We start from the raw sequence: 27,253 nt of genomic DNA, 5'->3' as shown, positions 1-27,253 counted from the left end.
TCCGCACCCTTGTGCCAATCTCGAACTCCAGTGTGCCGATGGCACTTTTCCAACACCTGAGTGCAAAACGGTCACCAATATACTGATTTTGCTTGACGTTTGATGCACTGTCAACTACGTAGCAGTATGAAAAACCGCTTGTACTAGATTTCCGCCATTACCAACAGGTGCTTGGACTCGAGCACATTGTGCTCATAACATTAAATAATTTTAAGTCTCCTAAGTAATAACAGCAGGAATCCATAACTAAAAAGGTGCTCATATTACGAAGGAAAACTTTGGTGATACATTTTTCTCCTACTTCAAAAAGTCAGGCATTGCTCCTTCATACACCGGTCGGATGAATAGCGTAGAGGAAAGACGTTAGAACAGTTTAGAACAGATTCATGCCATACTTTAAATGCCTTCGGGCAAAATTACAGTACACCAAATATGAGGCATACATATATAGATTAATGACGGGCTGACATCACCAAATTTTTCTCGTTCGAGGTAGGAAGATCTTCCAACACCCAACTTACTGACAGCTAAGCAGCTAGAAAAGTATTGACATTTAAAAATAAATCGGAAATAGTCACTAAAAGTCATGCCTTGCTGGCAGGCTCTCTAATACGTGTACACAATCCCAATCAATACGAAAAGCTATTGAAGTAATACTTCTACGACGAGGCATACTCATAGACTGCAGTCTTGGAAATATCCATTTTGAAGATTTTTCCTTTTATTAGTTCACTTTGAGGAGTGAAAATGGACTTAAAACGAATATTCACAACCATCCCTTTAATATTGAAGGACACTGTATTTAAAAAATTAAGCAAAAAAGGTACACAAGAAATTTTGTATGGCAAATACCAACAAATCCAATTAACAAACCAACACACATATATACATTTGTAGTATTGTTTACATACAGACACTAGGGCAGCTAAAAAGTCAAATAAACAAAGAAAATATAATAAGGGCCATTCCATGCCAACTCTTCTTAGCAATGAGTTTTGCTTCAGCGATTTCGATCAAATAAAGAAATTTTTTTGGACTCATCTAAGAAAGAATGGGCGCATTGTCGCCTTGGAAGCCTCTGTTGACGGGTATAAGTTCGCGACTTTGAAGGACTTCGTCTATCCGGGAAGCAGCATTAGCAACAAAGAAATGTATGTTTAGAAACCAAACAGAGAATAACCCTCTGGAACAAGTGCTACATTTGATTAAGTAGGCAATTGAAAAAATAGGTCCTCTCTGGACGCACGAAAACCATGAGCCCCTCATCATACCTGTCCCGGCAACTGGAGCGTACGCCAGAAAAGTTCCCCGCAAGTAGTACTGTCCGTGACGCTCCGCTCAAAAAAGTATTCTTATCGACAACCGTATTTGGAAGCAGAGAAAGGGGCAGACCTACACTGTGTTGGGAGAGACAGGTGGAGGAAGATTTGATCTCCCTTGCTGATCCCAATTGGCGTTAATTACCGCGAAAAAGGGAAAAACTATAGTTTGTCATTATCTTATTGCGAGCCTACACTTAAAATTAGCATTTTCGAAAATTTTCGAAATCCTAAAATACTTGTTTTAATTTCAAAATAAAAAATGTGCAAGTATCAGAGACATCGGGAATGTAAGAATAATCGGTAGGATGAGTTGGCATGCAATGCCCCATAACTATTGTTTGTTGGCCGCCGTAATTTCTTAGGTCACGTGCTAGCCTTGCATCGCGCTGGTTCTGGATTCAAAACTCACAATGCCATTTTCAAGTTCCGCAAATTTTATTGTTTTTTTTTTTCCAGCAGCAATCACCTCTCAACCGTGGTCCGCCATTCGAACTCGAACTGACAACTGTAGCTCTATGAAAAAAAGAATGAGGATATGTTGAACAGACCGCACACATTAAATAGAGGATAAGCTCGGCCCAAAAATTGTCAGCACTATTCAGCTATTTTCATCTCAAACTGGCTATTGTTATGTTATTTGGGTATAAGTGCGCGTTCGCTACAAATTGTTTACCACAACCAACCAAACATCGCTCGGCGCTATATTAAGCCGGTAAGTTGGCTTGCTACCTGTTGTTGGCCAGTAAGCAAAATACCTGTTGTCTCTTTGACTTCATCCACTATTTATATCTTTCTCTCCTTTCGGACATTCAACTCTAACTACAATTCAGTCGCGGCTTCGTTCGTTCCGTTCATTCCATCCGCTTTGCGTACATTTTGTAATTTGTTTAAGCCCGTCAAGGTTTGTTGGTATTTGGTTATTGTTATGATTTTGTTTGCTATCTTCCATTGTTATTGTCTTAACGTTGGCTTTCTCTACTGGTGCGGCCTTTACAACGCTTGCCATCTCTACGTTCCCATTTTGGTTACGGCCAATTGGCTCAATACTCGTTTTTCATTTTTAATTCTGCTTTACCACACTGTTCAAGTCGCTGATTTCCAAATAATCTCAGCTTCAATTGGCGCATTCAGATCGTGCAGTCTTCGTCGGTCTTTCGTTGTGAGCGGGCTAATATTTTTCGTGTGTGCTAACGCTGTGAAGTGGAACCAAATAAGCTTTCAAGATTTATGGTGATTTTAATATTATGTGATTCGGCTCTACATTCTAGTGCGTCGTCATCAAAATGATATTCGCAACTCAAACTGAATAGTTTTGTATTAAATAAACCTTGAAATGAGTTGATGAAGTTAAATTTATTAAACGGTCGTGTTTAAACAACTCATCAGTGGCGCTTGCGCAGACACCATCGCTCTAACAAGCATAGAAACTCTAACAATGGAAACATTTCAGCTTAGTCAGCCACGCCTCAAATGTGGTGAGGTATTCATTTGGGATTGTGTTGGAGAAATTTTCGCCATTGAATGTCAACTTTGCGAAGAACGTCCACTCTGCACCCTAACCGAGTTCACCGAACACATGGATGTATGGCATTATGATTGGACTGCTGAGGCATATGCTACACTGCCCGATATGCCAGATACAACAACAATAACCAATGATGAAAATTCTCAAATGTATTGGCCAACAGAGTCTGAACCGATGTATGCAAGCTCATTGACGCCAACAGAGCGCACAGACTCGCTAAGCGGCGGTGACGATGATGAATATGAAAGCGAATATTTTGACGATGCAGCAGCAAAAACAGTCGAACAAATGGAAATGGAAATTGATGGCTCGGTGGAAAATGGGTCATCTTCGCCGCAGACGAACATAGTGAGTGTAGAAATGCGCAATTGCTAAGTTCGCTTAATATTTTTCTTTCATTTAAAAGGTATACCAATGTGAAACAAGCGCCACAAAACCTTCACCCACTTACGATGCCGCCGCAAGCTCTTCAGTACCTATTGCAGACGATCGTATACTTGACGCAACCATTGATGCTACAAATAATTTTCCCTCCACTTCTGATGACAATACGATTTTGTGTATGTCGGCAGCGGAGCAGAACGTCGATGAAGAAAATGAAGCAAATAACATGCAGGAGAGCGCAACGAGTTTTACGGTGCATAAAAAGGTTGAGGTAAGTCGGAATATGCAAATTGTTGTATTTCCATTAGAACTGGTTCACTTTATGAACGCATTCCAATACGCACTTTTGTTTTTTTAGATACGCAAGTTTGTGCGGGTCGTGGGGAGGGTTCGCAGAGATTAAAGTAGTTTGCGTCACGAGAGTTTCGAAGTCTTTGCGATTCTTTTGTACACAATGCTTTAAGCCAAGTATGAGATACTGAACTTAAGTTTCGTTCGTGTATGTGGAAGACAAGAATCGTATCCTTGCTTTGTTATAAGTGAGGTCAATTGGGAGGGAGCACCAAGGGAGTTCAAGACTTGTCCTTTCCAGCTCATTGAAGGTATCCCCCTGGTGTAAAACCTACATAGCTCATCATTAAACCTCCCATTGTTATCACTGACAGCACATACATTTTCAGGAGAAATTTTCTTTCGAATACCCAAATGGTCATTCCATCTTCTCTTTACACCTTTCATAACTCTGAGCCCGATAGAACGCTCAGCCCAAAGAGGCAAGAGTGATTCTCAATTTAGTTTCTAGGCTGACATTACTATTTTTGCCGATTATGGTGGATCCAACACAGACGAAGACCTTCACAATATCAAATGAATATCCGACAGCGGTGACGTGAGTGGCAAAAAGCGGACGGCTCGATTCTTCAAGACCTATTTTCCTCCCCTTTTTCAATTATGTCAACGTTATCAGCATACGCCAGCGCTTTTATAATAGACTGCCCAATCGCGGATTGGATCTGCATCAGCTTATAGAAATTGCACGATAGGAAGTCGCCTTCTGTGCAGCGTTGTTTGGTTTCGAATTGCGAGTCCCTAAGGAGCTGGTGAACTTGTTCAAGGTGATATGGAATAGTCCTATTAACTTTGAATTGACAAATAGTGAAAATATGGTCGATAGTAGATTTAATGGGTCTTGCGCCGCACTGATAAGGTTCAATCAGTTGGCTGACCTTAGACGTGAGTCCTTCGCACGATATTGCAGATAGAGCATTCTACTAGATTTTAGGCAGACTGGTTCAGCGGTAACTAGCGCGGTTTCCGGGGTCGTCTTTTTTGTAGTTTGAATCCGGATTTTACTATAATCTTAAATGGCCGGCTCAACTGCAAGGTAGGATAGATTAAGCACAAAAAAGCTTTAACTCATTTAGAGCTCAGTTATTTATAAGGCAGGTAATGTAAGAGATGGTTGTGAGTCAAATTATTTTTAGGAGGCATGTCTTAGCTCCCAGAAGAGCCGCCTTTGCATCGCTTCAAGCCATTGCATTAATTTTTAGGTATATATCCTTTGGACAGGGGTATAAACGTTAGAGGTTTTTCCTAGTTTCTTGGTGGCCACTGTGGTGTGATGGTAGCGTCCACCGCCTACCACACCGAAAATCCTGGGTTCACGCCCCGGGAAAAGCCACATCAAAAACTTTAGAAACAAGTTTTTTCAATTATAAGACAATTTTTCTAAGCGGGGTCGTCCCCCGGCAGCGTTTGGCAAGCACTTCGAATGTATTTCTGCTATGAAAAGCTCTCAGTGAAAACTCATCTACCTTGCAGATGCCGTTCGAAGTCGGCATAAAACAAGTAGGTCCCATCCCGCCAATTTGTAGGAAAAAAATAGGAGCACGACGCAAATTGGAAGAGAAGCTCGGCCTTAGATCTCTTCGGAGGTTAGCGCGTTACATTTATTTTTTTTTTTTATCTTGTAACAGATAGGCAATTGGGAACGGCATGCATTATACGTATCTTTTTTCCTTTATTTAACAGAACCCCGCTCTAAAAAGCCTCAAAACCCAAAAACTGATAGAAATCTATGAGAAATTTCCTGAGCTTTGGCATAAACAACGCAATCCGATGGACACCGCAGCACAAACGAAGGCATATCGAAGCATCAGTCGGGAACTGACCCAGCAGGGCATAAAGCTTAAGGCATCCACAGTACAAAGACGGATACACGGACTACGTAAACGTTACCGATTTGAGAAATTTCAGGAGCTAAAAAACATTCTAGAAGGGCAACCATATGAAAGTACATTCGAGTTCTACGATCAGCTGCAGTTCTTAAAACATCATATTGCACCACAACTCTGTAAGATCTGCAATCGGATATGCAAAGATGCAGCGGAATGCTGTACAAGACAGCTGGTAACGACTGCCTCTGTAGAACAAGACGTATGCGACAGCGAATTAACCGAAAGTGCCGATGAAGAGAAATCCACGCAATGCACAGAAACAGAACAAATGAATGAAAATGAAGAAACGTCTTCAAATATAGCAGAGGCTATTGTCGAAATGCAATGTCACTCAGACGTAACGCGTCTAACTACGATGACAGTACCTATTGAAGTAACAACTGCGAATAATGGGTCATTAAAATGTATTCATGGTCCCGACTGTGATAGTAACCAGTTTGAAAATCCACCGAACCTAGTTTCGATGCCGGAAAGTATGATTGGTGTTACACATTTTCATGTACCAGCTTATGAAAGTAATGAGTTAGGAAACCCCACGACAATAGTTGATGGAGTGGCATATTCTTTTCAACCAGGATTTGGATATTTGGAGAATGCGCCAATGGCGATACAAGCGTCCTTCGTTCAGAATAGGGTTCAAGTGAACGACCCTCAAGAAAAGACCTTTCATCAACTTGGAGCTCCCGAATTCGAACCGCAAATATCACCTTTTTTTCAACACGTGGTGCCTTTTAACGACTCTCCAAATGGCTTTGTTCAACAAAGCGACACATGTGTCGGGCCTCAAGAAGCACTGCTTGTTCAACACTACGTTCAAGAGACACAGTCGCAAGAGATACCCCTTAGTCAACACAGCTTTCCGGAAGATGCTCCCCAAAGTACAAACTTGTATACGCTTCCTGAGACCGAGCCTCAAAAAGAGCTCATACCTTTCGAAAAGAAAGACAAAGTAGAAATTCTCGAAATCTTGGAACTTCCAAAAGTTGTAAGTACTTATATATAGGTACCTATATAAGTATATAGGTTATGTCAAATTTTCAGAATAACTTCAAGGCACAAGAACACGAAGTAAGCACATCGACAGTCGACGGCAATCTTTCAAAGAACATCGCAGATGATCACAGTGCTATGGAGGAGTATGAGTCGTCCAATGGCGATTCAGGAGTTTTAAGAGATGTAAGTATAAAAAGCTGTTGTTGAACTAGTCGGTCAATAAAGACCTTACATAGACTGAATTTGGTCATAGTGTTACCAGAATTCGTTTCACGACCAAACAAAACCCCCCAATTAAGAAACTGAGCTTTTGGAAAATACTAGAAGCTTCTTGGAAACCAGCTTAATTGCTGCCTTGAGATCTGATAACTCTGCCCCTAGTAACCGGAGGCTTTACGGTTCCCGCCTGCAATCCCCACTTCCAAAAGCCTTAATTATAAGCATTTGGCGCCAGAAGGCAATGCCCTTTTAATACGCCCTTTGTTGGCTTCTTTAAAGACATGAAAACCTTTGTTTTCTAATATTGTATCTGTCCCTTATGACCAGGAACCCAGTGTAGACGAACCCTTCGCTCTGAGCAAATCTTTTCTAATGCTTGTTTGCACTCCAAGACACTTATCTAAGAATAGTCATGTGAACTTACTGCCTTAATACCCGCCGGATATCAAAATATATATTGATGCGCCTGCAGCTCTCTTGGTCGGCACAGTATACAGCAGACCCTACCCCTTCCATTGATTTGGAGCCATCGGCGACATATACATCATATCTTCTATTATTTCCGCAACCTTGTCAAAAGCTTTGCGAGTTTAGCCTTCTTTAGATTAACGACTTTTCCAAGGTAACAGGAGCGAAGAAAGCGTATGTAGATCTCCGAACCATGTGATTCAAGAGGGGATTCCTGTTACAAATATGAATGCATCATACACATGTTGAGCAGGCGAGGCTCTGGCGATCCCAAGTTCCCCATGGAACTAGAGGGTGGGGAGGGTGCTATGGCCTAGAAGGTTTAATGCGGTCATATAAATCGTTCCCGAGTTGGTCGGGCTAGTAATTTAATGGTGCTTTGTTACCATCAACCCCGATAACACTCCCCAAAGACTAGGATCAAATAATTACTATGCTCTATTTAATTTTTTTATTAATCTTTTTCCTTAGCTCGATGAGCAATGTAACGATGGGCTGGATCCGAAAAAGGGACCTAAAATTAAGCGGCATCCAACTTTCGCACGTTTATCAACTGATCAAGCTCGAAAACTGATTAAGATCTATGAAAAATACCCAATACTTTGGAATCCGAAAAATATAGACTACAGCACACGTGAACGGCGGCGCAAAGCATGGAACCAAATTACAACACAAGTAAACGAAATCTGTAAAACGCGTTATACTTGGACCACGGTACACCGGAAAATGCATGACTATATGAAATATTATAGGCGCGAGCGACAACGAATCGAGGCAGAAGGCGGACAGACGAGGTGGTTCTTTTATGATGATTTTACTTTTCTTAATGAAGTGGTGAGTTGCAATTGGAGCAGTGCTTCCAAAATTCGTTTGACTAAATTTATTATTTTCTACACAGATTGATGAAGAGAGTAAAGATATACCGAAGATACTGCAGAGTAAAATACTGAATCAGAAAATTATAGAAATGTATACCAAATATCCGCAGCTTTGGGACACCACTCACGACGAGTTTAAACGACGTAACATACGTAAAGGACTTTTCAAGGAGATGAGCGAAAAATTGTTAAGTACTCACAACATACACATTACAGGGCTAAAGCTGCAGCAGCGTATTGTTGAATTTCGTTGTACATACCGCATGGAGAAGGAACGTCGCTGCTCGGCCGAGAGGCGTGGCGAATCATATACGCCCCGCTATGACTATTACGAGCAACTGCAGTTCCTCGATGCGCATACATCGCCGTTCTTTTGCGACAAGTGCGACGCACAATTTACTAAATTTGGTGAAAGATCCCGTCATATGCAGAAAGAGCATGGACCTAAAAAGAATTTGGGCGAACCTTTGCCACAACCGCCACCTCCTAGCATATTTGCAAAGAAAGTTGCTGCGCTTGATAATGTCTGTCACATTTGTGGCAATGGCTTCACATTACGTCGCACTTTGTTGAGTCATCTCAAGCGTCATAACACACAACCGACACGCGTCTGCTCATTATGTCCTAAGCGGTTTTTCGACACTCACACACTACAAATACACGAACGCTCGCATACCAAAAGTCGCCCATTCATTTGCGAACAATGCGGTGCTAGTTATGCCAGCGGCAGTAAATTGAATCAGCATCTCAAGCGGCATAACAATCAGCGTGATCATCCATGTGTGGTATGCCACAAGGCGTTTTATTCGGCATTTGAGTGCGATCGTCATATGCGCACACATGTCAATGTACGTGAGAAAGTGTGTCCAGTTTGTGGTAAGGATTTCGCAGTAGGCTCCAGCTATTATGCGCATATGTTGCTGCATGAAGACGTGAAGCGGTATAACTGTGTGGATTGCAGTTTGAAATTTGCACAATTTGCTGGATTGTATAAGCATCGGAAACGTTATCATCCAACCGAGTTTGCTTTGGACAAAGAGACGAGATTGGGAAAAATGTTAAGGAAACAACAAGAAGCTCAGGTAGAGGAGGAATTTTAAATGAATTACGCAGTCACAAAGTGGAAAGAGTTTTCGTATTGCTGGTAAATTGCTACAATTAGCGCGTCCTCCAAAGATGCATACAATTAAAGGTCTTGGGACAATCATAGCAATTTTTATATTATAGCTGGGGACTTCAGGAATCGTACATTTGTTTACCACAGAATTTTCACGGAGTTTTTTTTTTAATTTAAAGGCTTAATTATCATCGATAGCTTCCGGTAAAGGCTAGAACAGCGGTCCACAGCTAAAACGCGTCCAAAAATATCGGGAGATGTGTCAAAAGAAGCGTATTGACCCCCACAACAAAATCCTAAGGCGGAAAAGAAAGATTTTACATCTGTCCGGATATATTTGCAGTTGAAGTTGGTAATTTTCATGTAATGTTGAGCACTGAAAAAGATTTGGTCAGCAAAAGGATTTTGTACGGATTTAATTTTGATTCCACCGCATTGGTGGACCGGCCAGGGTAATTTTTTATGGTAACGTTTTACAAGACGGTGCACTACCTAATTTTTATCAAAAATTATCAAAGGTGGTATCAAACGACGCGTCTCGACCTCCGTTTTTAGAATCCGAAAGCGAAAATTTTTATTTTTATTTCTGTCAAAAGATATAAGTAAAAAATCGGTTCAAATTTAGGCCCCCATATTTCGGACCCTCTCGGGGTCATTTTACGGTTTTTTGTAAATAACTTTCGACAAAAATAAATGATTTCCGGATTCTTAAAACGGAGGTCAAGACGCGTCGTTTGATACCTCCTTTGATAATTTTTGATAAAAATTAGGTGGTGCACCGTCTTGTAGAACGTTACCTTTTTTATAAGCGCGGCCCTAGGTCGCCAACGCAGAAAGGCTTCGGAGAGACCGTGGGTAAGTTTTCGGTTTCTTTTGAACGAGTTAATATTTTTATTTTCCGCCTTCGGATTATTAATACGCGTCGTTTGACACCTCTCACGATATTTGGACGCGTATAAGCAGTTGATCCCTGTTCTAGACTATTACATTTTTTCGACCACGGGCTGTCTTCTTATGTCCCCAGAACACCATCTACATAATGAGGCAAGAATACTCCCTATCAGGGAGAGAAATGAGATGCTAACCAAACAGTTCCTGTTGAATACCCAGAAACCTGGGCATCCCAACAGACATCTGACTGATGAGCCAACACCGCCTAGGGACTTAACGAGTCATCTCCGTAAGCATTTTGAGGAAATACGGCACCTGAGAACTCAACCGTATGAATCAAAAAAACACAAGCAGGTCCTTGGTGAACTCCACAAACAGGCGTCGGACCTTTATGCCGGGAATTGCGCGGTGAATCCGGTACTCAGGGAACAGTACCCAAAACTTGCGGAAGAGGAACGCATACTCCCCAGGGAAACGCGAGTTACTCTGGCTCGACTTCGTTCTGGATACTGTAACAAGTTAAACTCTTACCTATCCAGAATCAACCCCGACATACAAAATGTATGCCCCGCTTGCAATGTGTCCCCACATGACACCAACCATCTCTCTAATTGTAATGTGGAACCAACGCCTCTAAAACCCCTTTCATTATGGTCCACCCCTGTCGAAACAGCAAGTTTCCTTGGACTCCCGTTAGAGGATATTGATGACAATTTGTGGTCGGTCCCAGCTATTAGGTGGGGCGAAACATTGCTACAACAACAACAACAACAACAACCTTTTTTTGTACTCATCCTCTTACCTGTCCAGCTGTATTTATTGAATTTAGTTAGCATTTAAATAGCTGAAGTTTATTTTACCGCTATTACGGTGAATCTGCAGGGATATGTTCCCCTTGCTGCAATTTTAACTAGTGCAATTTAGCTCAGATTTTGTTTAAGCAAGAATATTGCGAAACTCTGTCAAAACAAGTACATTAAAATCAGGCAAATTGAAGCAGAAAAATTAGCCTGGAAAGCAAATTTAGTTTAGTAAAATTACATATTTTTAAAACATGCTCACCATACTTAGTGTTAAGGCCCCGTCACATAAGCGGTTTTTCATATAGATGCGTTTAAGGCAATCTTATGTATGAGTAGATTGCACGTATTTTTATAGAGAATGGCAAATCCAGCAATACTGGCGCCATCTGACATGCAAAAGTAGCCAATTTCCAGCTTTTGTTGCAAGCAAAGCATAAGATCAAAAATTCGACATTTGCTTTGGCTAAGGACGCTTTCTCATTTTGCAAGTGAAATTGAAAAACTGCAATTCAACAAATGAATAGCAACACAAAATATGTTAACACGTATTTTTCTTGTATAGTGAGAGTGTGTATAACAGTGTTCCGCCAAATTTTGTATATGAATGGGCAAGGTGAAATAAACTTCAATTGCTAGATCTGAAGTTCCTTTATATTTACAAACGCAACATCTTGCATGATTTTGGTGATGGTACTGGCTGGCATAGTATTGCGTTGAACGCATCTGTATGAAAAAGTTGATTATGGTTCGGCCATTAGTGCTCTTTTGTAGTAAATTTTCATGCCTTACTTAGCCTGTAATATATACATATGTATGTATGTAGATGCCTACATTAAACGAATAAAAGTTTCTTGTGAAAAATATTTTTACTTTGTAAAATTCAGCACTTATACTAAGTGCCTTTATATATATATTTAAAATTATATATAAGTATAATAAATTGTGTGCAAGATTTATTTGGAAAAACGTTTCTGCTGTCGTAAGCGATATATATCATTAGCTGGTGGCGCAGGTGCTTGTGCCTCCTCATCGCTATCATCGCCACCTGGCAGCATACGCCTACGCTTCAAACTGCCCGCATCGCCTGTGCACACGCTCTCATCCACGATCCAATGCACTGACTTGGCCAAGTCAAAGAGTTTTGTATCACAACCATGATCGCCTACCGGTAAGGGCACAGCTGTAATAGATAAAAGTGCTTAATAAACAGATGTATGTAAATATAAAGGCTTAACAGCAACTACTCACCATCGGGTAGCTTTATACGGTTGAATATGTCAAACAACATTTCAATAGAAACAAATGGCCCTCGAAAAGAAATCGGTGGCGGCAACGCTGCGCATAACGCTGCCAAAGCAGGTGGTTGTGGGAATGTGCCACCGCCCAAGGGATGCTCAGTGGGATGTGCATTCAATTTGGGCTTGTACGGTATCATTTGTGAGAAATCTGGACGTGGTAATGACACAACCTGCTCCACATCGGGTTCGTCGGATTTAGCGTTTGCAGCTGTACTCGATTTATTCGTCATGATGCCGACATTCTACAATAAACGTTACAAGGTAGGGAATTAGGTGAGAAATTAGCATGTATGTTGCATGAGAAACATATGAGTCGAAAATATATGCTGCATAAGTTTTTAATTATTTAAACTTACATAAATAGTCTAACGTTTGCCAGCGCATACGCAGCATTAGAATTTCATTAGAAAACAAGTAATATACCAAGATTTTTTTAATAATACAACAAAAAACAAAACAGCAACTCACCTCAGTGTAGCCTATGGAACGTAGCTCTACGGTTGTGCAAGGATAAAGATCCAAAAACTTGTAACGATCCACCAACTGCGCAGTCTCCTTACCTTCGTATTCTTTCAGCTGTAGTTGAATACAAAAAAAACTTTATTTTAAAACTTAACTACCAAGCTTATTAGAGACTCACATTTTCTAATATAGCGCTGCGCCGCCTTTCTACTTTCACAATACTAGACAAATCGCCTATATTCGATTCGAACTCCAAAAAACGATTCCACACATCCACACTGAGTGAAGGCGTTAGACCACCCGAGGAGAGTACACGCTCAAACAGTACACGCGTATTATTATCCTCATTCAAATGTGATAAATAATCAATGTAGCACATAACATATTCCGGACTACCGCCAAAGCGTTTCAATCCAAGTTCAAATATACGAAACGCGATATCCTTATCCTTTGAACAATAATATTCCATTAACGCTGCAGCAACAAAAACATGATAACGGGAACGCACGTCTTCGCGGGCTTTCTTGAACACAGCGCGCGCTGATTTGATGCCCTCTGCGCGTCTCGCAAATTTCATATATTGCACGAATGCCTGTCAAGAAATGTTTGTTCTCTAGTAGTGTTGATATTTTTAGGAAATCTAGAAATCATATACCAATGTAGGATCAATATCCGGAATAGATAAAAGTTTATTATACATAATGTGAACTTTATCATATTTCATGCGGCCCTCCTCGAAATCTGCATAGGCAAAGTAGAGTAAAGCATTTTTATTCAAAACTCCATTGATGGAGCGTTCAAGTATGTTAGCACATTCGTCGCCGAAAATTTTGGCAGCTTGCGTGTCCTGTGCATGAGAAACAAGTGAACATTTTGTATATAACTTATTACAAGTAAGAGTTAAGTATAGGCATATATACGCTTGAACACAGTGAATGGGTGATGTCGGTGGAAGCATCATTGCAGTTGCATGTGTAAATAAATTTAAACAAAAAAAAAAAAAACAAAAAAAAAAAACAATTAAAAATAAAAACATTTTATAAGATACTTTTTTGGTATATACAACATTACTCATATGCAGGTAAATTTTTCTAACAATATTCTTTCATTTGTTAATTAAATGCAACTGCATTAATACAACCATGCATCAGTTAGCATTTTTTCATAAATAAAAGAAACTGTTTGAGGCAAATTTGTATTAAACTTGTGTTGCGCATTACACGCTACACACTGCGTTTTATTATTTGCAAAGTAATTGCTCAAAAGTAAGTACTGCTCTTCAGTATTGTGCTTTTTGTTTGCATCCTTCATAACAGTGCCATACAAATTTAGACGCATTAAGATTGTACTTCTGTTACTGCAGTTGTGAAATCCTAAAAATATAACAAATTTTTTATGCAACAAAATACGCACGCCTTTTTCTGCCAATGCTTGAGCACTTTGATCTAAATACTGTGCAGCCTGATGCCACACAGCCGGATGATGAGTGAGCACCAAAAGGCATTGTTCTGTTGCGAACATTACACGACGTGTAATAAGCGCTGTGTCCTCAGTACGCAGCGGATTTGACTTTTCGAATGCAATGAATTTTTTCCAAAGATCAACCTGTACAGGAATATATGATTGAATAAAGTGAAGTAAAGTGGTGTACATTTATACTACTTGTTTTGTTTCTTCCTTGGTTAGCGTTGGCGGAATTGCTGGTAAATTACGATTCAAGCCTTTAGTAAGTATTTCCATTTCTTTTGCAACGCGTCTAGCATTCATATAATCTCTGTAATAGGAATACATAGTTTCAATAACAAACATTTTTTTAAGAACAGGGTCAACATTTTTTAAGAACACCCTATCAGAGAATGGTAACAATCTCCACAGCAAATTCTAAGAGAGGGCGCTCTTCGACTGAGCTTTCCTAATTCTCTCGAGGATAATTACTTTGAACGCTCCAAGCTCATTTTCTCTGATATTATTGGATTGATATTATGTTCAAATGCTATGTAATCCTTCCATAACTGCTCAATGCCTACAATAGGCGTTATTACTGCCTTTTGGTATACCCGCCGTACAGCTGTAATTTTCTGATTTTCCGCGTAGCTGCCAACTGCCTCAACGCTGCGCAGAAAATGTATGTAATCTTGCCATATTGAGAACGAATGCAGGTCCATGCCGATTTTTTCCAAAGCAAAATCATAAGCTTGCGCAAGTTTTTCTCTGAAAAGGAAAAGCATAGACAAATTTTATTATACAAAAATGTACATATATAAACACAAATTTTATAATCTTACTTATGCGTGCTTAATCCCGCCTTTGTCTCTTTTACATAAGTCAAATATAACTTCCACAGATCGATATTTAAAATTTTAACCAAAGAACGCTGGAACAGCTTTTCGACACGTTCAAAATTTCGTCCTTTCATTTCCTGTTCTATGTAGATTTTCCAGTAACGTGCTGTGGTTGGAAAGACATTCACGAGCGATTCATACAAGCTACGCACATCGTTTACCTGGCGCGTCTGTGCTTCACGCAACAATACTGACCAAGATTCTATGTCGTAGGGACGCATCTCCACAATTTGTTGTGAACGCACCAAACGTTCGTGTCCCCATTCCTAGTGTAAATTGTTGATATTATTGTTTAAATCATGGTGATTTTCATATTAAGACAGTCCAAATTGCTTAAATTACTTACTATATCAATTTTTATTTGATCGCGTACGGACATTGTTGTTGCTTTTTTAAGTTTACTGGACACCGCTAGCGCCGTTGGTATACTCTCAAGGAGGGAAGATGCAATATTAAACACCTCAGTTACACTTTTTCCCTTGAAATTGTTTATTTAATTAGCTTTTCGTTCTTTGTGACTGAATTTTTCTACAAAATGTGCAAATTGACAGCACAACGCCGAAAATGCTTTTTATGTATGTATAAACGTCATAAATGGGCGGTTTCAGTCAACACAACCTTGATACCATGGCGGAACGATACAAGCATGGATACAAGGTTGCAGCATGGGACAGCTGATTATAAACTTTTTTTATTTGATTTGATACATCAACTTCCGGCGCAGTACGATTTTGACATTTGTCCAACGAATTTACAAAAATAAAGTACATAGAATTTGTATATATGTTTGTAGGTATGTAACCATGCTGCCACCTTGAATCGTTTCGCCATGCTTGATACAAAAAAGAAGCAATTCCATGATGCAAAAAACAAGGTAGTTCCACTCAAAATTTTTAGACGTATTTGGGAATTTTTGAAGTTTCATAATCCTCGTCATTGTCATTGGATATTGAGCACTGAAAAATAAAGTACTGAAATAATTAACCCGAACATTTCTCTTGTTTTAATAACCATCCAAGATAGAAGTTACAATGTGAACCATATGGATCACATTGTTGTTGCATTTGCATGTTAAATCTCTCTAAATTTCAATACACATTATACACAGATGCAACTGAAATATGTGTATATGTTTCACCTCTACACCAATTCTATGTACTACCTCTACAAATTGTGTGTGTCCACTATTCATTGCAATTGATTCAGCTATAGGTTATACAAAGCCATACAGGAGAGGTTTGTGTCTACGCTTTTCGGTACAACATATTCTATAGCTAGTTGCCGCTAGATGGGTCTCCTAAACATTATCTAAGCGAGAGTAAGCGTTTTTTACGCGCAAACGTAAACGTATACGCGTGTAAAGCATACAGCTTTTATTACGGCTGTTTAGGCCTATAAAGGGCCAATTAAACTTCCTTAACCCTAACGCCATAGTCATAACGATATTTTTACTTATCCATATCAAAATGACATCAATTATTGGTGCCTTAACCTAAAAATCATGAAAATTTCATACAAATAAAGAAAACGCAAAAATTTAAAAACATATACAACAAAAAATAAGTCTCTTAGTCAACACGTATCCAAAACAATAAATAAAAGCTACAAAAAGTTAATAAATTCTCCAACTCAAATATTTTTAGGTTATGGATATGGCGATAAACCAAAAACCAATTAGGTAAGGTGCACACGAGGCTACGCGTATTAGACGCTGCAGCGAAACCTGTACGCTTTGATTTCGAACACATGTACTTAAATGGAGAGCTGCACAAAGCTGCAAGAAAGCGACAAAGCATGAAAACTTCGTGTAGCTAAGCGTACAGCAATGTTGGTTGCTGAGCGTACGTACGCTTGAAAAAAGGAAGAACAAGATGTTTGTTTACATTTTTTTGTATGCAAATTTGTGTCTCTCAACATGCTTACAGGTTGCTAAACATTTCTTTCGATAACCTTATTAAACTTAAAACGCTCACTACGCTACATAAATTAATATATATGAAGGAACCTGACTATCTGTATCGGAGGCTAAATTTTCTCCAGTCGTCTAGATCTGTTCTCCTTACCCACTTCAGACATCGTATGCTAATATCTGATCGCCAGTTCTTCATTAATTCCATACGTCTTTGGAACTCGCTCCCTTCTAGACTTAGGCTTATAAGCAATGCTCTGCTCTTCAATAAAGAATTAACAAGTTTCTATAATAACCTAGACAATTAAAATACTGATTCCTTCTAAGCAAATGTACTCTATCATTCCTTTATTTATCTATTTACTATTTATTAAATATATTATTTGTTGTAACCTTTTCTTAGCCATAGTCATTAGCTTTAAGTTTCAAGATTAGATTGTTCCTATTTTATGCCTTTTACCGACTAGCACTGTAAAATAATTTTTGTCAAATTGTTGTGCTGGGATGAATTGCCTAATAAATACAAATACAAATAAAAAGTTAGAAAATGTTATTTTAGTTAATAAAAGTGCGTGAAAGGTGTATCACCAAAGCGAAAAAGAGTATTCAACACCATAAAAGCTTGGTTAGACATTGTTGAAGCGATTAAAAGGCTAAAAAGTGTTGGAAACGAGAAATCACTTTTTTCTCTAGTCCCCGGTGGTGTAAAGTTGCCTTTTCTAATTTACAAAGGCACGGGGAGGCAAAAAACTTTTAATACCTATTTGCCTTTCGTTTCGGGGACGGATATACCAGAAGAAATTTAATTTCTTATTTTTTTTAATAATGGTTTGCTTTTTGTAGCGACGCTCGAAAGTAGCTTCGTGTGCAGATCTTAAGGCGTAGAGAAATCCCAGCTACATGTGATATCTTGTACGCGTCTATGAAGCTACGCCTCGTATGCATCTTGCCTTAGTTGGCTATGATATGGTTATGGCTTTAGCGTTAAGGTATGGCATCATTAATCGATTACAATGATTTCCATAAGGTTGGTTCGATCAGCTGTTTTATCTCGTTATGGTTAAGTCACCATTAATTGTCCCTTAAAACTTATACTACTTATAGCTCCGACACATACGCTTTTTTTCATATAGATGAGTTTAACACAAGCGTATGCATTATGAGTAGATTGCACGTATTTATATGGAGAACGGTAGAATGAGCGACACTGGCGCCACCTGATATTGAAAAGTAGCCATCTCCCAAATTTTGTTCAAAGCTAAGCATAAGAAGAAGAATTTGACATTTGCTTTGGCTAAGGGTGTTGGCACACTTTGCAAGTGAAATTATTTTTACCCACTGGTTGGTAATTTTCTAACATTTTTCGCAATAAAAAACTGCAATATTACAATCGATTATAACACAAAATATGTTAGCAAATATTTTTGTTGTACAGGGAGAATGTTTATAACAGTGCTTCGCGAAATTTTGTATGTGAATGGGCAAGGCGTAATAAACTTCAATAGCCAAGTCTGAAGTTCCTTCATATTTACAAAGGCAACATCTTTGTTGATTGTGGCGATGCTATTGGAATGCACAAGCTTGTGTTAAACCTATTTATATGAAAAATGTCATTGTGTCACGGCCTTTAATACAATTTTAGAATCAGGCATCACTGTTATCCAAGCTGTAATGATATGGCAGCTCTTCATAAAACAAAGAAACGACTGATGATTTTAATTGAAAGTAGTGATGGACGATATGGCGATTTTGAGCTATCAGCGAAAATAGATATGGCTATTTTTGAATATCGGCTATTTTTTATAGCTATAGCGATCGATTTATTTCAACAAGCGATTCCATACAGAAGAGCGATTTTGAGCTATCAGTGAATATAGGTATGGCTATTTTTTACAGCTATGGCTATTTTTTACAGCTATGGCGATCGCTTTAATTTATCTTTAATAAGCGAATCTGCAATTATTTGTATACTTGTATAAAAAAAATTTATGTTTAACTCTTTTTACCAGAGTAGATTGAATGTTATACATTAATTTATACTAAATTAAATTTTATTAGAATATATGAACCAAAATTGGAATAAAAAGAAAAAAGTATGTACCTTTAATTGTAAACTAATGTAATGTGAAATTCTAATTTTCTGAGATGTTATGATATATATTATTAACTGGCTGACGACAATATGTTCAGACTCGTATTACACTCAATGAGATGAAACTAGCTGAAATAAATGTATATGCATCTTTGTTTTATAATTTTGTTAATTGAAAATGCTTTGATTTTTAAATGTAAGATGAATCAACCCGAAATAAATCTGTATATGTAACACCATAAAAACATGATTTATTTACTATATTATACTACACCGATGTATTCAGAAATACTCCGTATGAATTTATTCTGAAAGTTGTATTTGGCTGCATAAATTTGTATAGTAAAGTGAATCAATTTTTAATTAAAAATACAGAGGAAAAATATAGCAAATTCTTCAAACTATTATAAAAATATTCTTTAGCAGAAAATTACCCACCCACTGCAGTGCCCTAGAAATTAGCCGGAGAATTCAACCATATACAAACCATATGACAAATCTTGAATTGCATTCTCCCAAAAACCTTAAATTTTGAGTTAATCTGTTTACAATAAGACGAGTGATATATGTTTCTATAATTCTTTTATTTTACCATCAAAAACACAAATTTTATAAAACTGTTAACGGCTACTGCCTAGAAGTATGAACTTATGAATAACACAGGCAATCAATCTTAGGCCAAGTCTAAAGACCCATGTCTATTTGGCGTCACATAGTGTAATTAAAAACAAAAAAATTCAGTCATTCCATTTCTTTTATACATTTCATGAAATTAAAGTTTAAACTTATATTGCTTGTTTAATATTTTGACAAATATTAATTATTTTATTATAAATACTTAAATATAAAATCAAAATATAACGAATTTTATATTTTATGATTGGCGTTTAAAAAGATAAGGATTTTAGCCTTTTCATCATCTAAGCGCATTCTTCTCTCGCTTAGAATAAGGCCGGATTGAGAAAAAAGTCTTTCACAGGGAACCGATGTTCCTAAACACCCCAACTTTTCGCGAGCTATAGGAGATAGATTGGGATACTTGTAATTGTTTTTCTGCCACCATAAAAAAGGATCAACTTTTCGTGCAATTACAGTTTCTTCTATATACCTCTGCACTTCGATAATTGCTTTTGAATGAGTTGTGCCTTGCGGTCTCTTTGATCTTTGCGTTGATTATTTTTGAGTTCGATCTTTCGCTTGTCTGTAAAAATTACCCAAACCACGTGGCTGCTTTTCTAGCCGACTTCACAATGTCGTCGTTCTAGTTGTTGCACAAGTTTGCTTTGTTCCGTTCGCTGTTTCGGAAAGTAAAGCACACAGATGAGCAATGATGAACGATATCTCCCTATCGATGATTGCATCGCTGCTATTAGTATTAGAATTCCATGCTGAAGGAAAATCGCCAATCGCTATAATCGCAATTGGCGATATTCTGCCAGAGGTGATTGTCATTCAAAAGAATCGAATGAAGGAAAATAGCCAATCACTGATATATTTGGATTGCAATAGCTATAGCTATTAGCGATTTGTCAATAGCGGCGATGCAATCACCAATAGCGAAATATCGAGCCATCACTAATTGAAAGTGAGGACAGCAATTGAATAGAACGTCGCGTTTGCATAGGTTTCAATTAAAAAATTGCAGCGGTGTTAAAAAAGATTTTAGAGTAAGAAAAGCATTGAAAGTACTTGAGCTGAAACAAAGTGAAAAATCGACAAAAAAACTGGAAACTACAAAAAAAAAAATCGTCTACTCAGACGCTGCCTGCGTCGCTGCTGCGGCCGCCATTGCCGCTTACGTCGTCTATAGAGTAAATGACGGAGGGTGTTTGAAAGTTGGAGCTGGGGAGCTGGTCACTGGACACGAGAAATAAAACACAGAAAATAATGCGAAGTATGGAATAAAACTTAAGATAAGTCGCTTTAAAACTGTTCAACGTACACACACCATATGCACATTGTGTGGTGCAAATAGCTACTTACATCCATCCACCGCCAACGTTGTAAGCAGCCCAAGTCGATGTATAGGGCGAACTCGGACAATTAACACCCATATCTGAGCATGTTTAGCATATCAGTAGCATTTTATATCAAAATTCTTATAGTTTAAACGAAGTGCTGACCGATTATTGAAATTCCATGGTGCTAACATCCAACAGCAACAACCTACCGTCTATCACCCACAAGCGGCGCAAACTACATTGAGCACCTTATCAGTATCGTAAAAGAATCGCTGCCATTGGTCATTTACTGCGTAAAGTAGCACGATTTGTTTCAATATCTCGAAAACCAGAACATAAAACAAAGCAAAGCGGTAAAACTGTGAAAAGCGTAAAATCCATTCAACTTTTACTGGGTTAATTGCCTAATTTTTTTTGCTGGTGGCGTTGCTAATCGTAACGGAGAGTATAATCCACTTACAGAAACATTACAATAGCAAAATAATATGGCACGCGGCTTTGACCATTTATTTAAATTGCTTATCATAGGTGATAGTGGTGAGTAGACGTGTAATCCTTAGTAATGTGCTAATAGGATTGTAAGTCTGAAGCTATGAAGCATGCGATGTGTAATTGAATCGTTCAAGTGTATATGCGCTTGGTCATCCTTAGGGAATTAGGGTCAACAAATTTATTTATGAAATGAGTTGCAATGCATCCCAGATATTTAGCTAATTTTAGCGTTGTATGGGAAGGAAAGCAGCAGAAAGCAGCTACAACAATTATAGGGCCTTTATATGCCGGCACTGTAACAACCTACCAACCATCCATACTGTAAACCTTATAAACAGAAGATGACTAATGCTGGTCGCTGGCCGTTGATCGCTTGCTATTAAAGCTGGTTTGGCTGGTCAAGTGTGTTATGTGAGCATGTGTATGTGCGTGAAAAAAATATTTGCATTACAAGCGAAATATTTATAAGAAAATTTGTTTGACGAGTCAGGCAAAGTTAGGTTGTTTACCGTTGAAAGGCTTGAATACTATAATTCCCTTGGGGAAGGTTGCACATTCCTAATGTAGCTACCTCTGTAACGCTCCAACAGATTGAGCTCTACGGGTACATAGACCATGTTGTCACTGGAAAAGTATAATTTTTTTTATCTGAATTGGGCGCAGCTCGACATTCAGTTTAAAAATATGCATACCCAGGCAAATCTTCCCTTTTCGACTTCTGGGTGACAGCCACAGGCAGGATAAAATTTCAATCAGTAACGCACTTTGATCGGACTGTTCTGAAACTACTACTTCATTGGCAAATAAATTCTCATACTTCACTACGTTCAATTTCCACGGGGATAAAATACTTTACGAATGTTTCGAGGAAGGTTTTGTAATCCTTAAACAAGAACACTCAATAGTAATTCCTATTATACTAACAGCCCAACAACCAATCATTGTTAAACGGTGAAATTTATTCAAATAGCCCTTTCAAACATTTTCTTTAAATATTACAATTGTACCCATCTGCTGGCGCTGGTCCATCTCTATGGCTATTTCGCCAATTGTTCGCTAGAATTCAAAATTTTTCTATACCTAATTTGTGATCAAATAAACAAACTTCTTTATTTTGTTCTTTAGGCGTTGGGAAATCATCGCTACTCATACGCTTCTCAGACGACACGTTCGCCGGCACTTACATAACAACGATCGGTGTGGATTTTAAAATACGCACTGTGGTCATTGATGGACTACGCATCAAATTGCAAATCTGGGACACGGCCGGACAGGAGCGCTTTCGCACTATAACAAGCACTTACTATCGTGGTACGCATGGTGTTATAATCGTTTACGATGTAACGAATGGCGAATCATTTGCAAATGTGCGTCGATGGTTGGATGAGATACAAAATAATTGCGACGTGGTCAATAAAGTGCTGGGTAAGCATATATTTTATTCTGAATCGAAGTTGCAATAAATATTTTTCACACATTACAGTTGGTAACAAAAATGACGATCCCGATCGTAAGGTGGTTATTACTGAGGATGCGCAACGATTTGCGCGTCAAATGGATATTGAGCTGTTCGAAACATCCGCCAAAGACAATATACAAGTAGAGGAAATGTTTCTTGCCATCACGCGGCAGGTGCTGCAGCACAAATTGCGCAACGCACAAAACGAACAGCAAAAGGACAGTATCACATTGAAACAACAAAAGAACAAACGAAAAAGTAAATGTTGCAGTTGAAATGGACGTAACACTACAACGGTTTTGTGTAAAAGAACGCCGCGCAATAAAACCACAGTACTCAGCATATTTTATAACCGAAAATAATATATAATATTGTGTATGTAATAATAAAAGAGAAACATACCACTACAACAGAAATGCATACAACATCAAAACAACACACCTTACACGTAAGCGTTGACCAATATGGGCATGAGAGTTGTAAAAATATGTAGAAGGATAAGTGATGCACGTTTTAGCATACCGCATATTACATAGATGATTTTTTTTTGTAGCAGTTGTAAAAAAATAAGAAATAGGAGTTAATCTAAAATAAATGAACAAAGGATGTTGTACAAAAAACGAAATAATTTTGTAAAACATAAAAAAAAAACTATGTAGGCGTACATAAAAAGTAAAATCACTCCAAAACAAAAAGTGCAGCAAACTGCAATAGCGTAAATCGTTTTATAAATACACATGAATATATATAAACATATACATAATATACACTCATACATATGTACATTCATAGGTACGTGTAAGCAGGTATATGTATATATAAATATATTTATATCTATATATATACGCATTACCTATTATATACACAATTATATGCACAATACATATATATGGAATGTACTTTTTTAAAATGCTAAAAGTAATCTATGAATTTGCAAGTTTTTATATAATTAATTTCCATTGTTTGTTACTTAAGTATCATAGTATCTATTTGTTGTTTTAATACTGCATCTTTCAAATGGTATTTATTATTTTTTGTTGCCAAAGGGCTACATGTATAAGATACATTTTCGTTCAAAGCAAAAACAATCTGTATTCAATTATTAGTAAACAAAAAAGAGTAAATTCTCCACTAAATATAAGTGATATTACGTCTTACCATTTCAAAAAAACTAAGAAACCCGATTTTTTTTGTCATTAACGACGGCAATGTTGAGTTTTTGCAATAAGAAGTAATAAAATTAAAGTTTGCATTGACAAACGGCTTCAAATTATCTCATGGACATGGAAATCCGGATAACATGGAAAACATTCGGATAATACTGATACGTATGCTCTGCCTACCACACCGAAATCATGGGTTGAAGCAACATCAAAAGCTTAGAAAAATGTTTTCTTCAATTAGAAAAGAAAAACTTCCAAGCGGGGTCGGCTTTCGACAGTGATTTGGCGAATTCTTCGAGAGAATTTGTGCCATAAAACGCTTCTCGGTAAGAATTAATCTGCATAGCAGAGCCAAGCATTTATGTTTGAGGGTCAAAGAAATGTTTATTCCCGACAGATCGAAACTGTAATGAATGAGGATTTTAATACTTGCGTGCAACAATTGAGTAAGATTGACCTTCCACCAAATATTTTTTGTGACCTTGTGACAACTTCTACGGGCTGCGTGAAAACAAATCTTTACGACAGGCCTGTACGAGTAAATGGTTAACAACAACAAAATAAAGAAAACAGAACAGCAGAGGAAACTCAGTATTCGTTCTTCTATACACGAAATTTGGTCTCATATCGCAATACAAATATAGCTTCATAACAAGCTGATTAACTGGAAGCCGCTAATCATGAAGTCGTTTATTAAAACCGTCAACCTTCCACTAGGGTTTCATTACATACTGGAACAATCCGCATTAATAAATGGCATTTATTGTCACTAAGCTTTCGGAGAGTGTTTTTGCTGACTTAAGGTTTAATCGACCAAGGGCTGTTATTTCAGTATAATTCCCCCAGCGGGTTAGGGGGTCGGAATATACCCCCGATAGGTATGTCTGTCGTAAAAGACGACTAAAATACCAGACTCAAGTGTGTAGCACAACCAGCCAGCGCAATATATAGCTTCTCCAATCCCAATTGTCAACCTCACCTATCCGCGGCGAATCCTGTTTCGCTACAGACGAGGCTCCTCATGGAACTTGTCGGTGGGGAGGGAGGGATGACCTGAGGGTTAAACGTGGTCATATAAATCGTTCCCGAGATGGTGGGGCTAGCACCTTAATGGTGCTGTGTTACCGGAGCGTACGGGATCTGTATGGGGCAAAGGACCATCACATCGATAACACTCACCAAAGCCTTCGGGGAGCAACCTTATCGCAACAACAACATTTCAGTATAATACCGACTAGGCAATGCGAAGTTTTGTTACAAGAACAAAAATAGAAGGTTTACATCATTAACCACATACTACGCCCACTTTGTTCCACTTCGGATTCACTAGCCTCCTAAATCACAGAAGGCATATAAAAAATGTAAACGAAGGTCTTGTTTATTATTATAAATTAAATTTATTTAAAAAAGTTAAAAAAGTTAAAAAAAACACCGGTTAACGCGATGTACATACGTGGGATGAGTATAAAGATAACGCTTTCATTACAAAATAAACTAAAATAAATTTCTTAATTTCAGATCAATGCATGCAAAGGATGAGAAACATAAAATAACTGGAAATAAAAAGAAAAAAAAATCTATTCAAAATCTCTAAAAGTGGATCGTGAGAGCTGAGAGAGATGTCACATATGCACTTGCCAGTGCTTGGCAGTTGTAATTCGTTCTAATAAAATCAGTAACTCTATTTTCCACAGTGTGTGCAACCATCATACTTGGCTACAGGGAATGTACGCTCTTGCCGACATGACACCAGTGCATCGCCAGTAAAACCGGGCTGACATTTGCACACGGCCAAATGAGATTTTGGTTCACAGGTAGCGCCGGATGCGCATTTACCAATACAAGGATTCACGCACTGATAGTTGATACAAGCCTTATGGTCAGGACATTCGTTGTTGCTCAGACATTCGCCCTATAGAAGAAGTAAGAGTAAAAAAAGCAATGAACTGTAAATAAATTTCATTTTACAAACCCGCGCGCAATGGGACAGTGGATTGCCAGTATATCCCGGTAGGCAATTGCACACTGGACGCTCACGTCCTGTATTATCATGGCCAGGTACGCAGATAGCGTTTGTGCCGCAAGGATTTGGTTCACAGAGATCCTCTGAAAGTATAAGCACGTTTAATAATTGAATCTTAGGAATTGTAAGCACTCCGTACACACCTTTGGTAAATGGACGACAGCGAATGAACGGATCACCAGTCATATCACGTGGACAGCTGCAGACAGGTGTCAAACCACGCAAATTACAATCTGCTCCAACACCACAAGCGCCATCACATGTATTTTTGCAAATGCCATAGAAACAGGCTGGACGTCCAGCAGGACAATCAGAATCGCCATAGCATTCGGGACGACATTCTGTATATGGTGAGCCAATGTAGCCTTTGGGACATTCGCAAATGGCACGATGTGCTGAAACTGAGTTGCAGGTGGCGCCTGTGCCGCATTGTTGGCAAGCAGGCACGCATTTGTAGTTACTGCACATGTCGCGCGCACTACAATCGCCATCGTGTTCGCACTCATGGCGGCAACCGGAAAGTGGATTTCCCTATAAAAATAGAAGAAAAGATGTTAGAGAAGATTAAAAACTTATACGTAGCTAAACTTACTGTAAATCCATGTATGCAGGAACAAGTAGGCACGCCATTAATAATCTCGCATTTGGTGTTGACGCCGCAAGGGCTGGGATGGCATTGTTCATCTGAAAATAGAAGAAACGGAGAAAATATATATATAATATTCTATACAATTTGAGCTGACTGGATACAACACAACATAATAAATTCATATATAGCCCATCGCACGGCCCGGCCAAAACAGGTGTCTCTTAAGCCTATATACCAGAACCAGAAGATAATTGCTGTGAATAAATACGCCAGTAACATTTTGTCAGAATAAAAACCAACAACGAGAAAAACGAAGGAGCTTGGAGTTATAAAATAGGTATGTACATGTTTATCCGCTAACTATTATGAAGAAACTAGGGGTTTGAACTAATCAAGGTGTTTGTTCAGATTTAAGCTTTCAGACCCTTAACTTATCTTAATCACATACTTGCATACTTTAGCATATGATTCTTCAGATAAATTTTGGATTAGTGAAAAATATGATTGGTGCTAGAGTTACAAAGGCTGTCTTACGAGACGTGCGTACTGGAAAAATCCATTAATAAAGAATTTTAGGGAAATAGAAACATTTTCCACTTCACATTTTTGCGTGAAACTACCCCGAT

General features: G+C 38.4%; 4 protein-coding genes across 6 annotated transcripts in view; 2 read left to right on the top strand and 2 right to left on the bottom strand.

Annotated features, from left to right (window-relative positions):
- The first annotated feature begins 2,321 nt into the window (after positions 1–2,321).
- Positions 2,322–11,827, top strand: LOC137248973 (uncharacterized). 2 transcript variants are annotated; one of them, XM_067780006.1, is made up of 6 exons: positions 2,322–3,195; positions 3,254–3,502; positions 5,263–6,453; positions 6,510–6,644; positions 7,620–7,982; positions 8,047–11,827. In XM_067780006.1, the coding sequence occupies exons 1-6, from the start codon at positions 2,758–2,760 to the stop codon at positions 9,124–9,126; spliced, it is 3,456 nt and encodes a 1,151-aa protein (XP_067636107.1). In that variant the 5' UTR covers positions 2,322–2,757; the 3' UTR covers positions 9,127–11,827. The 2 variants fall into 2 exon arrangements, with proteins under 2 accessions (XP_067636107.1, XP_067636106.1); XM_067780005.1 differs by having other exon boundaries at positions 6,492–6,644.
- Positions 11,718–15,637, bottom strand: su(f) (cleavage stimulation factor subunit su(f)). The gene is made up of 10 exons (XM_067780007.1): positions 15,286–15,637; positions 14,883–15,205; positions 14,533–14,808; positions 14,260–14,371; positions 14,011–14,202; positions 13,253–13,444; positions 12,776–13,189; positions 12,604–12,711; positions 12,086–12,377; positions 11,718–12,017 (listed from the first exon to the last, which is right to left on the bottom strand). The coding sequence occupies exons 1-10, from the start codon at positions 15,316–15,318 to the stop codon at positions 11,791–11,793; spliced, it is 2,169 nt and encodes a 722-aa protein (XP_067636108.1). The 5' UTR covers positions 15,319–15,637; the 3' UTR covers positions 11,718–11,790.
- A 4,953-nt stretch (positions 15,638–20,590) lies between these two features.
- On the top strand, positions 20,591–24,031 carry Rab35 (RAS oncogene family member Rab35). The gene is made up of 3 exons (XM_067780004.1): positions 20,591–21,438; positions 22,519–22,818; positions 22,877–24,031. Exons 1-3 carry the CDS (start codon positions 21,387–21,389, stop codon positions 23,125–23,127), a joined length of 603 nt encoding a protein of 200 aa, XP_067636105.1. The 5' UTR covers positions 20,591–21,386; the 3' UTR covers positions 23,128–24,031.
- Positions 24,032–25,389: 1,358 nt separating this feature from the next.
- Positions 25,390–27,253, bottom strand: part of aspr (asperous) — a 34,373-nt gene continuing 32,509 nt past the window's right edge. For both annotated transcript variants that reach the window (XM_067780002.1, XM_067780003.1), the window contains exons 5-8: positions 26,631–26,722; positions 26,182–26,569; positions 25,988–26,121; positions 25,390–25,927 (exon numbers count right to left, since the gene is read on the bottom strand). In XM_067780002.1, coding sequence (XP_067636103.1) covers positions 25,697–25,927; positions 25,988–26,121; positions 26,182–26,569; positions 26,631–26,722 — 845 coding nt within the window. In that variant the 3' untranslated portion in view covers positions 25,390–25,696. The remainder of the gene's footprint in view (positions 25,928–25,987; positions 26,122–26,181; positions 26,570–26,630; positions 26,723–27,253) is intronic.

Source organism: Eurosta solidaginis, chromosome 4, assembly GCF_040869045.1.
Source record: "Eurosta solidaginis isolate ZX-2024a chromosome 4, ASM4086904v1, whole genome shotgun sequence".
Lineage (NCBI taxonomy): Eukaryota > Metazoa > Arthropoda > Insecta > Diptera > Tephritidae > Eurosta > Eurosta solidaginis.
This window is presented reverse-complemented; position numbering and strand designations above follow the sequence as displayed.